We start from the raw sequence: 14,037 nt of genomic DNA, 5'->3' as shown, positions 1-14,037 counted from the left end.
TCGTTAGGGGAGGTCTTCGTCCTGCATTGGACGTAAAAATAGTCTGATGACGTAGTGGACAGTTTTTAAATAATCGGTTCATGACATTCATATTCAGCCCAGATGCAAAATAAATAGGCATACCCACTAGCCTCATTAATTCATTCATTCATTTACAGTTAAACCTAGATATAACGAAATTAACAAATTCCCGAAAAAATTCGTTACAAACAGCTTTTCGTTATTGCACTTTCAGCACGAAAATTTTGAAAAGAAACGCACAAATAAAAAAAAAGGGGGGGGAACTGAAGGCAGAGCTCACCCAAAATATATATGTAGCGGAAAAAAACTGTTTCTTTTTTGCTCTATTGCTTGATTGTAAGGTATGGCAATACTGAAGGTTCGTAGGACATCAATACAGCGCTGTTCCATCATCGTCTGGCTGTGGCCTCCGAGATTAGCTCCGGCAGCGCGCTGTCGCGTTGCCGGAGCTAATCGCGGAGGCCATGGTCTAGAGAACCCGCGGCGTAGCACAAGACGGCAAAAGCGCGTGACGAGTTAGAAGGTTTCCACCAGAGCCTAATCCGACATCTTCTCAGTAGTGACGGCGCAGTTTTCCGGAAAAAACAATCACAGAACTGCACGTCATCAGGGGCTGCTCCGTGCACGTGCAGTGAAACCGTGCACATGCGCACAGCATCGAAAACGAAGAGTGAACGACACGGATACCATGGAATATTTGGAAAATCGCTCTCCATGTGCTGCGTGGCCCCACATATGCGGCACAAACTTGAAGCGTAATGACACGGAGCAAGGATTTCTTTTGGTTTTTGTGGCGCCACCTAGTGTCACGTTAATAAAGTGCAGTTCAGAGACTTCTGCAACAACCGAAGAGTGGTGCTGCCAATGCAAAAGTAGTTTTAAGAGCGGGGCACTTTAGAAGCCTGGCTTGTCGTCCATCCATCCATCTCATGTGGTGTGATCATGCTCATAGTAAAGCGCTCAATACAGGCTATAACAAGGCTAGCAATGCTCAAAACCAGGTTAATATGAATGAACAAGGTCTAAAATAATATAATTTACAGAACTAACGAAGAAGTAATCTCAATAATTAACTAACAATTGCTAAAAACGTTCCGGAAGCTTGCTGCTCACTCCAGGGCCGCGCCAGGGAGGGTGCCACCGCCTCGCCGAGCGAGCGAATGCCCCTTCCCCTACGCTTCACCGGCACTGCGTCGCTACATCTGATGGGAGAAACAACCTGACGGAACTTGCTGCAGATGACACGTATCTCAACTGCTGTAACAAGCAGGAAGTTGATAAAGCACAGCAAAAAGTAGCGCACATGTCGCACACCGAGTTTGCGAATCTCCCTAACAAGATTGTACTCGTGCCGGGGAAACCCTACATGCTTACCTCAAACATTGCCGTCATCGACGCTTTCGTAAACGGAGCAGTGGGGACCCTACAAACGGTGCTTGTGCTGCGCACTTCCTCGGGTTTCAAAGTATGGCAGCTCCAGCCATCCATTTTTTTTGCTTTTTTTTTTAAAGGAAAGCTGGCATTGGCGGCTCCCACGAGCAGCTGGGTGTTAGCTGGATGGGTTTTGAAGGGAGGGGGAGAAGGGCATGCCTTGCATGCGGTGTTCTTGCATGCGGCAAGAACGCTGGCTCGATGGGCGGAGGCCCGCCTGCCCGCCTCGCGCACACCGCACACACAAATGAGCACTCACTGTCGCATCGCAGTCACCGGGGCTTCGAGCGTGCCATGCGCGACGCCGTCGCTTCGGCGGCGGCACGGCAACCGCAGAAGATGCATGCGGCTCCTGCTTGTGTCAAAATGACAAAATTCAGGGCAAAATTCCTAGGTTGTCAGCGGCGAAAATTCGTTGTCAAGGGTGTCTCCCGCTGCCATTTTATTACATAGAGGTCGCAAATGCATGTACTTCTATGGAGTAATGGCGGGGAATGGAAAAACTTCATAATATCAAGAGATTCGTTGTACGGAGGTTCGTTATAGGCAGGTTTAACTATATTAATACTGTTAAGCCCTAAAGTAGGCCATTACAGGGTGGAAGGTACAAATATTTATCCTGCAAAAATTTGTTACAAAATTCTGGTGATGCTTCTTGGGGCATCACCAGAATTTGTTGTGTTTCATGCACTTAAGAAGAGGGAAAAGCGCCACTGTGGTGCTGTTCCATGTGTTGGAATGCTGGGAAGTACTATGTGGCTTTGCATTGGCATAGTTTTCTCAGAGAGTTAGTATGTGTTGGTAGATTCGTGCCATCACTGGCACTAAAGGCCTACGAATCAGTAGGACACCTTGGCACTCCAGAAGCACAATAACATGAAAGAATCACTTAAAATTGTCGGTGTGTAATGGTAGGGGCACTGCTCCACCTTCAAATCTATGATGGTTGTATTCATGGTTGCGTCATATTCTTGTAAGTGTGCTACTTACAGCTGCTGTGGGTTGCTCAGATGTCGCTGATCTAACTAAAGGAAAACAATAGAACGGGCTTGCCGCGTGCACTGTGCATGCTGCACAGGACAGAAGCAAAATAGAAGACTGTGATGCTCTCCTGGTTCTCCTTGAGGCAGCAGTGATAACAAATACTGCTGTTATAGCATAACTATTCCATTGTGACTTCATTCCGCATTTGCCATTAGCCATCCCTAAATGCTCAAAATTGGGCGGCACCCATTTTACCTGCCAATCAAGCGGCAAATAAAAACTGCAATAGCCCATGATGCCAAAAAGACAAGTACGAAAAGGTTGCGCTAAATTATGTCAAACAAACTTGAAAATGTGTGAAATACCCGATGAGAGCCCCTGTTGCAAAATGGAATATCAAATGGTAGTGGATTGTATTCTGAAAGAGAGAAATGGCTAGATGGCCGTTACTCGACTGCTAAGAATATGATTATATACACAAATAAATTCACTCTCGCCACCAGCAACAATACCCAGCACCAGAATAATGGCAGGCAGGCATCTTTTATTTTCATTATAATGGGGCACATTCTAGTCATTCCGAAAAAGTTTGCTTTGTTTGCCTTATTTATGCAGGGGGGAATTCTCGTGGCTTTTGCTGCATCATGTGACAAACAAGGGCAGTTCGCATGGCCCTGGAAGATCTCAGCCAATTACGGAGTGCCGTTGGGGGATACGGAATCAAAACAGAAAAGGGTAGCCTTACATTGTCGCTCCCCATGACAGCACTACAGTTAGACACGATATAACTAGGTCCGTAAGATCGGCAATTTACTTCATTATATCGAAATTTTATTAAACTGAAATTCGACATTTTAAGCAAAGTGTAGTCACCAAAGGCTTATTTTTGTGCGGGAAGTGCCAAAAGAATGTTTGAATAATACAGCAGTATAAAAGAATATTTTCAGTGATGCAAAAAAAAAACAATCTTGAACCTGATATCTGGCGACCGTGGCTTGATGCTGTGCTGGCAAAGAAATCACCTTCACGGCGGTCGAGTGTTACGCATGAACCCAAAAGTGGTCCAATCCACTGTGGTAATTGGATAAGCATTCGCAAGGACTGCCTGCAACTCAACCATCTGGCGACTAGACGCAGCGGAAGTTTCAATTTATTGCTTCTATCTTCCTATGGGGCAGTACTGAAACTGTGTTATATTGAGATCACGGATAATACTCTTCGTGATATTGAGGTTTAGAGGGGCCCTGCAACACTTTTCAAAGTAATCGTTGAATGGCCTCATTAAAAGAGGTTACTGCCTCACGAATTGACTGCCGCAAAAATGTTTAGAATCCGTCGAGTACGAGCGGAGTTACGGGGATTTGTCGCACGCTTCAAGCGCTTTCCCTCTCCTTTCGTACTTACGAGTGCGCTGAAAGCTACGCAGGGAGGGGTATGAAAGGGAGCAAGAAGATGCGTCCCTTCGTCAGTGTGCGTCATGACCGTGAACACTTTCTTTTTTTTTCTTCAGACGCGTGCCTTACATTCAGCGTGATCATGAGCACGCGCGGGCACGTGGTGGCATTTTGCGGTAGTCACGGTAACTATGCAGCTCACAATGCTCAAATAAGCCAATGGCTGTGGAATGTGGGTTTAAGGAGCGATCATTTCGGTTTATGGCATCGTTTGTCGAGAGAAGAGGGAACGATTTCTAGCTGACTTTGAGAATTAATCGTAAATTCCAGGCCGCATGCTGTGCTATAATGTTTGGCGCATGTGCTCTCAGGAGGCTCAACTACCGATCGGAAGCATTTTCTGACCATGCTAAAAAAGTGTTGCAGGGCCCCTTTAAAGTACATGGTGTTCTATGAGCATCAAGTTGCGAAAAGTGAAATACTTCATTGTATTGAGGATTTCGTTATATTGAAATTCAATAAATTATATTGAGGTATAACTGTACTTTGCTTTGGCACAGTGCGAGCTGCAGCTTTTGCCTCGCTTAGTGTTGCTTATGCAATGCTGCCTATGCACCTGTGCTAATCACTTGATAAGAAATGCATTGAACAACAACTGGTGCCAGGTATAAAATACTGCTGAGTTCACAGGCATTTTGGTGTTTGTAATAATGCATGGATAAGTGATGCAGGACTGGGTGAATTACTCCGAATAAAAAAAATGAGCTCCTACTGCAATGACGATTTTTTTTTTACTGTTCGCAACGTACTGTGAAAGTTTGCACGTGGAAGTAAACAAGCTTGCTACTAAGTGCATCTGCATATAGTTTAGTTTGATATTTTCAGTGAAGCATTCATATTTGATTTGTGCTTGGATTTCTGACATTTCTACACCTTTATTTAACCCATATATGCCCAGTGTCCTACATATAGGATGCTTCTTTGATGCACTCTAACCGCTATTTCTTTAGCTGAAGACTAGCACCACCTAAAGCACATCAAGTAGGCCTCATTCTCAATGTGCAAGCTTAGGCATTGCTTACTTTTCATGCTGCCACATGCCGGCCGCTTTCTCCGGGCAAATGCGTGCTTTTTGTGTCAAAGACGTCATGGAGAGGAAGAAGCGCACGTGAAATGCCGACCGCTTTCTCTGTTCAAACGCGTGCTTTGTGTGAAAGACGTCATGGAGAGGAAGAAGTGCAATGTCGGTGTGCACGTGAAATGTTTCAAGGCTTACCACACCCGCACATAGCACACCTAATGCCCAGTGTCCTATATGTATAGGACGGCTTGAAAAACAGTGTTGCATTTACCTGGCAGTAAATAAAGAACTTGTGCTTTCTTTTGAGGGTAGAAGTACACTTTTTTTATGAAAAAAAAAATTTGTTTTGTAATTTTTTCTGAGTTTAGGCATATATGGGTTAATGCAAGATTGCAATGGCACATTTGCAAATTTCAGCGGTACTGGCAAAACACTGCTGCCAAATGGGATCAGCTATCATTTTTGTCTGTAAGCTTGAAGTTAATATGTGGTACACATGTTGTCATGTCACGTTTTTCATTTGTGCCTACTGCACAGTGATGCAGCAAGTTTTCTCGATGATTTGTCTGTATGTTGTTGTCCAGAGTGGGCATGGGGACATTCTGCGAACCTTCTGGCTCTCTCTGGCTGAGATGCTGTCTGATGAATTGGCCAAGGCTGCAGCTGGTAAGTCCATTTACTAAAATCTATATGGGTTTAGTTTATCGGGCCGTGAGAAGTATTCTTTCGTTTGCTTGGAATAAAGTGCAGAGGAAGGCTCATGCACCTTTAGTATGTCGTAATCCAAATGCGAAACATTTTTTTTGTGTTAAAATTAGATCTGCTTGCATTTAAGGCATTTGGTTATAGCTTGTAGAGACGTTTCCTCGTGTCAATGCGTTGCCTTCAGTAGATAAGTAAATGAGCGTGAAAGGATGGTGCTAGAACTGAAATCATTGCCTAATAGCACTCGCCGAATATGCGATGTGCTATTTGCTATTGCCTCTAAGGCCTTTATGGGGCATCATTTTGCGCAGGGGCCCAGCGTTAATGTTGTAGGAGTGGGACATCCATGCATTTTTGCAAAATGGCTGCGTCAAATGAAAATTGCATCTGCACTTGATACACTCAACTGTGCGTAACATCTAGCAACAGTGGTTTAAGCTCGCTTCCGTGTCACTGGGCCTCTGCTCAACTTCTCATGGAAGGCTGAAAAACCTAAATTGAGATCTTTTTCTTCCACCTTGGCATGAGCTGTGGGTAGATATCTCATGCCACACTTTCTTGAAATATTATGTATGCATTTTTCAACATGCACTGATAAAGTGATTGATTGATTGACTCTCACTTAGGCATCAGTGCTGCATGTGAAGGCTTATGTGCAATAGGCACACAAGTTCGTGACACTGGAATGTTTTCTTAACTGCCACTTGGTGTCTTTAATCTTAAAGCTTCCCTTTGAAAATAGGAAACCTTAAATGTGAATGTGTGTGTGGTAGCGGAAATTCAGGAAGCTTTTGTAACAAATCATGCAATATATCAAACTCACAGACACTTTCTTGTTGGTTTGTTGTGTAAACGGTTTCTGCTGCGGTCACTGTTTGTCTCTCCTAACTCATCACAAACTGTAAGTAATTTTTTTCAATGCGTTACTGGTGGGCACGCAAAGGATATTGACTCTATTCGTGACTGCCGCAGAGTCCACGTTTCTGCGTCAAGCGTTCGAGGGCGAGTATCCCAAGTTACTGAGTCTCTTCAATGGGCTCTGGAAGCGGCTGGAACAAATCGAAGGCCAGACTCCTGCGAGCGGAGACGGTGAACCTGGTGTTCGCTTCTTGGGCCAGGAAGACTTCAGGTATGTCACTTCTAATCTTGAAAAGATGGCGGTGGTGTCGTGAAATGCTGTGCGTAGAGTCACTGCTCTTTTTCGTTTTACATCCTGCTAATAAGTTGCTGTCATGATGGTAGATTGAACAGTCGAAGATTGCAGGATCGAATCCCGGCTGCGGTGGCCGCATTTTGATGGAGGCTAAATGATAGGGGCCTGTGTGCTTAGATTTAGGTGCACGTTAAAGAACCCCAGGTGGCCTATATTTCCGGAGCTTCCCACTACGGCGTCCCTTACAATCGTATCGTCGTTTTGGGACGTAAAACCCAAACAATTATTATTATTATTATTATTATTATTATTATTATTATTATTATTATTATTATTATTATTATTATTATTATTATTATTAGATGGAACAGTCGACACTAATCCATACTGCCATGCTCTTTGACGATGAAGAATATGACTGCTTAAATGCATAAGTTAAAGAATAAGTGCTTTATCAAGCAAACTTCTGCCTAGGTAAACAAATGCCATTTAGGATACAGCACTAGTGGCAAGTACAAACATATGTCATCAGAATCTGATCTATGGTAAAACACGCTGGCTATTATGCACGAGTCATTCCAGTGCAGTTGCTGGTGCTCGTGTACGTTCCAGTGTGCTGCACTGTTTCACAAGATATTGACAGCACAAAAAATGAATGAAGGACAAACTAAGGGGACACAGGCGGCGCTTGTCTGTGTCCCCTCGTTCATTTTTCGCGCTGTCAATGTCTTTTGCAATGGAGAACGAACTAGCCCAAACCTTCACGCTAATACACCACTGTTTACACTGTGCACACAATTTGAATGGGATCATAGAAAGCATTCGAGAAGGTTTGCCTGTTTCTTCCCCTTGGGACTGGGACTATTGTGCCATGTGTGTTAAGGCTCGTGCCTGTATGACCCCATCGAATTATGGTTTCCTGTGCAGGCCCGAAGAGACTCTCTGTGGCACGCTGGCACCACTGGAGAAGGCGTACCTGTCGAGATCTCTCTCTCGCCTCCTGGACGCCATCAACGTGGCTCTTTCGGGAAGCAGCCGGGAAAGCCGCCCTTCGCAAGATGACCTCGACGGCATTTTGCGAGCCATCTCCAGGTGAGGTGGCCAGTTGCAAGATGGCATCCCATCCCTTTTTATCCTCCATTATTGGTCAAGGATGAGCACGTTCGTGTGGGGTCACTTGCTATTGGGCCTGGAGCTTATGCAAGAACTACTGAATCTTGGTGTTTCAACTTCTAGCCATGGCGTCTTTACTTATGGGAACAAGAAAGCACATATAATCACTTTTGCAGTAGTTCCATGGTGTGCTTTAAACCTACTCTTTTTTTTCCCATTTGGGTACATAATGGTTTGTATGTTTTGCCAGGCTTGGAAATCATGGCACTGAATCATGTGGATGTAGTATGCTGTGTGTAGTGTTCAACAGCCTGGAAAATGCAGGTGAAGGAACAATGATGACGCGATGGAAGACTCATACCAATAATGCATTTACTTCTGTGTTCCAAGCTGTCATGGTAGCTTAGCAGGTACATTGTTGCACTGCTAAGCAGCTCCAGGATGCGGGTTCAATTCCTGACAACTGCAGCCACGTTTCAATGGAGATGAAATGCAAGAACATCTGTACTTGGGAACATTTGGGGACCCCAGCTGGTTAAAGTTGGTCAAAATAATTTGGAGTCCCTCACAACAGCGCGCATCATAATCATATTATATAAATTAGTGAAATATCACAGTGCAAGCCACTCAGGCCTCACCTAAAATACAACACCACTCCAAAAGTCTAGGTTTCAGGGTCTGTGTTCACAGATGTCTTTTGCAAGAGCACTTCTTCTTGGGTTTGTGTTCCTGCGTCAGACATTGTGCTAGCCATCAGTATGATAACGGGATGAGTGCTACAGTGATTAAGAATGTCAAGCTTTACTCAATATAACAGATTAACAGCACAAGCAAAAGGTATGAATAAATGAAACAGTACCGTGAAGATGCATGATTCGGCTCACTTACAATCAACTTAGCATATGACTTAACTGTATCTTTAAAGCTTTCATAATGAAAGTGGCAGGTCATTGTTGTCAACGTAGGTGTGCAAACTGAGGGGTAAGAGGGGGGGACGCGAAATCTGCCCCATACATTGACCCCCCTAGTCACCTAATAGGGGGGGGGGGACAAGATCTGCCTCCTACATTGACAGTTGGGGGGGGGGCACTGCGATGAACCTTTGCCCCCCCCCCCCCCCCCCCCCGATGGGGAACACTGCCCACGCCTGTGGTTGTCAACCCAGGCGAGAACTTTCGTTACTGCTATAATCTTTTAATGACCATCATACTGGCTCTAATTGTAAGCTATTGCAAGCATGATGAATGAGGTGTACGTTTCATAGTTGACTGGATATCTTGCGTAATTGTTGGACTCGTTTTGTTGGGAAAAAATCGGCGCATTTTAGAATCCAGCAAATGTACATCATGCATTCTCTGTCAGCTTTAGTCTTCACTTGAAGGTCCGTTGATGACCTTTACAAAAACAGCATTTTTGGTGGGGACACATTGCTAGCAAGTCATGTTAAATTATCTGGTGAAGACCAATAGCACGTTGAAACAATGCGACTCTTGCCTTATGGAAATGTCTGTATACGTAGCTGACCCTAGCTTCCGGTTGTTGAACAAATTGATAATCAGGTTAACTGGAGCCAAAGTCAACAGCTATTCACTGCGCCTGCTAATGTGCAGAGGCCAACAACAGCTAGGCCTGTATCCCATGGCTTTTACCATCATTTACATTATGGTTTGGTGAATTGGTACAGCTTTTTATTTAGTCATTTCTTTTATGAAGAGAAAATAGTGGCGGAGGTTAAAGGGAGAAGAGTAATTGGATTGTATTGAAAATGCATGCTGACAGAGTAGATGTGAAGGGTTGCAGTTCAGAACATGGGGGTTCATGTTTGAGTAAAGCCACAACTTGGGCCTTGTAGCTTGTTTTTGTTCATGTTGCACTGCACTGAGTGAAAACTGTATGCGAAAGATTACAACGCGTATATTAAATACAACAAACCGGATGGAGGGAATTGCCTCATCCTTTGTACTTATTTTTTCATGATCTTTCTATAGTAGTTTTCACTGAGTGCTGCGCAAGATGAAGTCTAATGTTTGCTTGGCACAGGTGATGATGTTACATTGTCTAGATAGGCAAAATTTAAGCCCAGTCATTATAGGCCTTTGATGTTCCAGCTCTCTGAGCAACCCTTAAATCCAATATTGTGTAAACTGCACAAGAATGAAGGTTTAATAAATTTGTCATATTAAAGTATAAGATGAAACCAGTGCGTGCCCCGTTCATTCCTTTTCTGTGTTTGCAGCTTCTTGTGCACTTCTACTAACACACTAAACAATTCAGTAGAATTTGTTGGTGTGGAAAGCCCAGTTGCTGGGTGCCATTTAGCTGACGCCAGTTGTGGCAGCGTCGATAACTGCACTGACAATGGCTCCAATGTTTGAGTGCTGACAAGGGGGCTACACATTGTGCCAACGTACAGTGAGCTGCGAGTGGCTTCGGTGGACAGCCGGCTGTGCCGCATGGTGGCCAAGAATGTGGCGCAAGCCGTCCACCAGCTGGCTGCTCGTTGTGAGCAGCTTGCCGCCCTGGAAGGCTCGGATGCCTTGCAGGTGAACGGCCCGGCCACCGCAGCCCAGCAGTGCAATGCCAGCCTGCTGCACCTGCTGCATCTCTTCCAGACACAGATGGACGCGGTGAGATGGGCACTGCCTCCTTTTCCTTGATGAGGGCAAACATTCAGTTAGTCTGGAATGGTAGTGTAATAATAATTTCTGGGATTTCGCATGCCGAAGCCACGATATGATTATGAGGCATGTCGTAGTGGAGGGCTCCAGAAATTTCGGGCACTTGGGTTTTTTTAACATGCACCCAAACCTAAGTACACAGACCTCCAGCATTTCGCTGGAAAACCCGCAAACCTTTTTTGTCAGCACAGTTAGTCTGGAATGTTTTAGAACATATGTGATGAGAACCTGTGATCATTAGGCTTGTGCGAATATTCGAGCAGTTCGAATATTCAAACGAATATTGCAGTATTTGAATTCGCTTTGAAACGAATTTACGTTATGCTAAATTTCGCAGTATTCAAAATGAACAAATAGATATATATAAACCGCATTAACCCCCTGTAAAGATGGTTTCACTGCAGCACGAGAGTGCTGTGCCGTGAAAACACCTATCCAGGGGAAATCCGCACTGTCGCAAAGCCCCACTTCAAGGTTAAATGAACAAATTACTTTCACATCGATTCATAATTTTTTAAGTTTAAAAGCTCGTTATACTGTCTTATATGCTCTAATCATAGTAAATTTTGAAACGTAACATGTTTTACAGGTTATCACTTGTATTCTACCGAAAGTCAGATCCTGCTCCTATTCAAAGTTGCTTCCACTTCCCTTTGAACCAAAAAGAATGACATTTGCATGTGCCTTGGATCAATTTAAAAAAATATTGTGCAGGTTAGTTGGGTTATGACAGATATGCACATTTTTCTTTATAATATGTGATATATACTGTTTGAATTCGATTCGAAATTATTCGGCCAAGTCACCATTCGCTTTGAACCTAAAATTTACTATTCATTCAAGCCTAGTGATCATATATGTGATCAGTATATGAGAACAGTGGCTGTTTTGAGGGGGCACTGACAAAAAAAATTTAAATCTCATTTCTTTTGTGGCAATAAGTTGCTAATGACCCACTTATCATGTTCGGAAACCTCGATTGCTTGAGCATGCAACGGTTATTTATTTGGAGACGTTTTTACTGCACCCAACCACAGTTTCGGTTCCAGAGATCGCCGAGAGAGGTGGTACCCAGCGGGGTTTGTTGACCACGTGAGCACCCAGAACAGTGAGCACTCGCCACGCATGCCATGTGCGGCATCGTGTGCACATTAGCACCGCGTTGACAGCTGTGGGACAGAGCACCCACAAGGAGCATGGCAGCCAACACAAGCTCGTGACGTTGTTGGCTGTTGGTTGTGTACACTTGAACCCAGTTGATGTCAATGTCACAGGGTGCTCCGTTTTGTGTGATGCTGCGTGGTACACACTTTGAGATTCATTTTAAATATTTTTTAAGCTATATCAGTCATTGATATTTTGTAGGTGATGTGTGTGTGCCCACACAGGTCTATCTTGCCTTCAAAATTTTGTGTCAGTACTTCTTTAAAAGGGTTTGGATGCAAGAACGCCCATGTATGTACATAAATTAGGGTGCATGTTGGGTATCCTCAAGTGCTCAAAATTAGCCCAAAGTTCCTACTGCGGCACACCTTGTAATCATATTGTTGTTTTGGATATGTTTGAATTCTCCAGCATTTTGAAGCCCTACGCCCGACAGTTCAGCTTACTGTGCATGTGCCTCATATTTCGGCCTTGCTACCCTGTTATGGGGACATTCTTGTGACTTGCAGACAGGTTATCGTCGTCTACAGTGGTCATTTATACTTGTTTTATCTTCGTGTTGTGTCTCCCCCTTTCCGCAGTTGTTGTCTGGCAATGCAGTGGAATCGCCCGAGGCTGCATCAATAGTCAAAGGAGCTCTGAAGGTCAGTGAAATGTTTCGCTCTCTAGCCCATCATATCACCGATAGCCGATTTTTTTGTTCTCACGTTGACATTGGCTGTGATACTTTGAAGATCTCCTTGCTTGATCTGAATCCTTCTTTTTTGACCCCTGAGTGTCTCTGCAAACTGTATACTGCGGAATCTCGTTGGTACAGTCTTCACAGGCACTGGGAAATAAAACACATCATTCGAAAATCGTGCTATCCAAATCACACTCAAAAAGCATGAATATAGGCGTGCTCAGTGATAAACTCAATAGCAATGGTTCATATGGTGTCCCGAACTGGTGGTGTGGCAGTGGCTCTGTCAGCTCCCACACCGGTGGCGAATTTCGCATGTTGCTGCAGCAGAACCTGCACAGCTGCAAAAAGATAAAATGTCGTGTGTGGGGGTTGTTGGACTATTGTTTAAGCTAGTAAACTAGTAGAATGTAAGGGTACAAACTTTAGAAATACCGATAAAAGCCTACTTCTGTAGTCACATTATCCAATATTAAGTGAAGATGTGTTTGCATTAACCGTACAAAAAAGCACATTGCTCCTAAGGGATTGCTCCTAAACACAGTGGTAGCAGGAAGGCTGGTGATAAGGATATGCCTGTTGCCTGCATTTCGTATTTCCATGCCTTCTCTCACCGAGTGGAAAAGGCAGGAAGCTGTTTTGCCATTAAGTTGGCTTTTTTGTCTAGGAACAAGTTGAATGGATAGCAATGTTGAAGATAAAACAAGAAGGTGGAGTGATTGTGACACAAACCACTGGGATGAGTTGGTTGATTGCAGAAAGCGTGCTATCTCATTCCCTTGTTTTGCGAGAAGTGCTATATCGGTTAACCCGGGAGGTGTTTGAACAACCGTTTAATGGATCACAGGGCATCACCGAAGGCTCAGCTGTCATCGAAGTTGTGCCTACGCTACAACGATTGCAAATGCCGCCTGTCGCTGCGTCAAACCAAGGTGCTGTCTTGGCATGAAGATAGGACAGCACGCATAGGCATGCGCATGAGGGGGGCAGGGCGGGCGGCTGCACCCCCCCAAACATCTGAGGCGGGTGCCAAGTCTGCCCCATACCTGTCACACAGTTATTTGTCATTGTCTAAAGGGCAGGGTTATGGCCACGCAGGTTTTTGACAATAATCGCGGTCGAGGACTACTGATGTTGCATTCCAAAACCTTTTAAATGCGAAGCATTTCTTAGCGAACTTCTGCGACTTTGAGCTTATCTATCTATCTGTCTATCTATCTATCTAGCCGCCTACGACTTTGAGCTCTCCTGGCCGTTTCGTTAATAGGATGTATACCAAAATTGGTATGACATAGCATGACCATATTACGAACATAAATGACAGGTCACAGCATGAAAATCATGATATGCATGTCATGAACAGCATGATTTACTTGCCACGTTCTTGGGACTCTTGCGGCCGTTTCATTAATTTGATATACAGTAAAACCTCGTTAATTCGAAGGCCTCGGGACCGAGAAAAATATCCCAATTAAGCGGGATTCCCAATTATCCGAAACAACGCGAAATCAAAGAAATCAGCCAGAAAACGTGATGTACGGAAGTCACACCTTTATTGTGGCAAGTCAGCCTACTTGGAGAAAAATTCCTCCATGCGTGACTGACGCGTTCGGTAGTTCCCAGCACTGAAA

At 44.3% G+C, this 14,037-nt stretch overlaps 1 protein-coding gene across 1 annotated transcript in view; it reads left to right on the top strand.

The window, feature by feature from the left end:
* LOC119372528 (conserved oligomeric Golgi complex subunit 5) overlaps nucleotides 1-14,037 on the top strand; it is a 43,074-nt gene that overhangs the window by 8,150 nt on the left and 20,887 nt on the right. The window contains exons 9-13 of the mRNA XM_037643008.2: nucleotides 5,496-5,577; nucleotides 6,589-6,745; nucleotides 7,697-7,861; nucleotides 10,296-10,509; nucleotides 12,306-12,368. Coding sequence (XP_037498936.1) covers nucleotides 5,496-5,577; nucleotides 6,589-6,745; nucleotides 7,697-7,861; nucleotides 10,296-10,509; nucleotides 12,306-12,368 — 681 coding nt within the window. The remainder of the gene's footprint in view (nucleotides 1-5,495; nucleotides 5,578-6,588; nucleotides 6,746-7,696; nucleotides 7,862-10,295; nucleotides 10,510-12,305; nucleotides 12,369-14,037) is intronic.

The sequence above is a fragment of the Rhipicephalus sanguineus genome, chromosome 10 (genome assembly GCF_013339695.2).
Source record: "Rhipicephalus sanguineus isolate Rsan-2018 chromosome 10, BIME_Rsan_1.4, whole genome shotgun sequence".
In the NCBI taxonomy this organism is placed as follows: Eukaryota; Metazoa; Arthropoda; class Arachnida; order Ixodida; family Ixodidae; genus Rhipicephalus; species Rhipicephalus sanguineus.
This window is presented reverse-complemented; position numbering and strand designations above follow the sequence as displayed.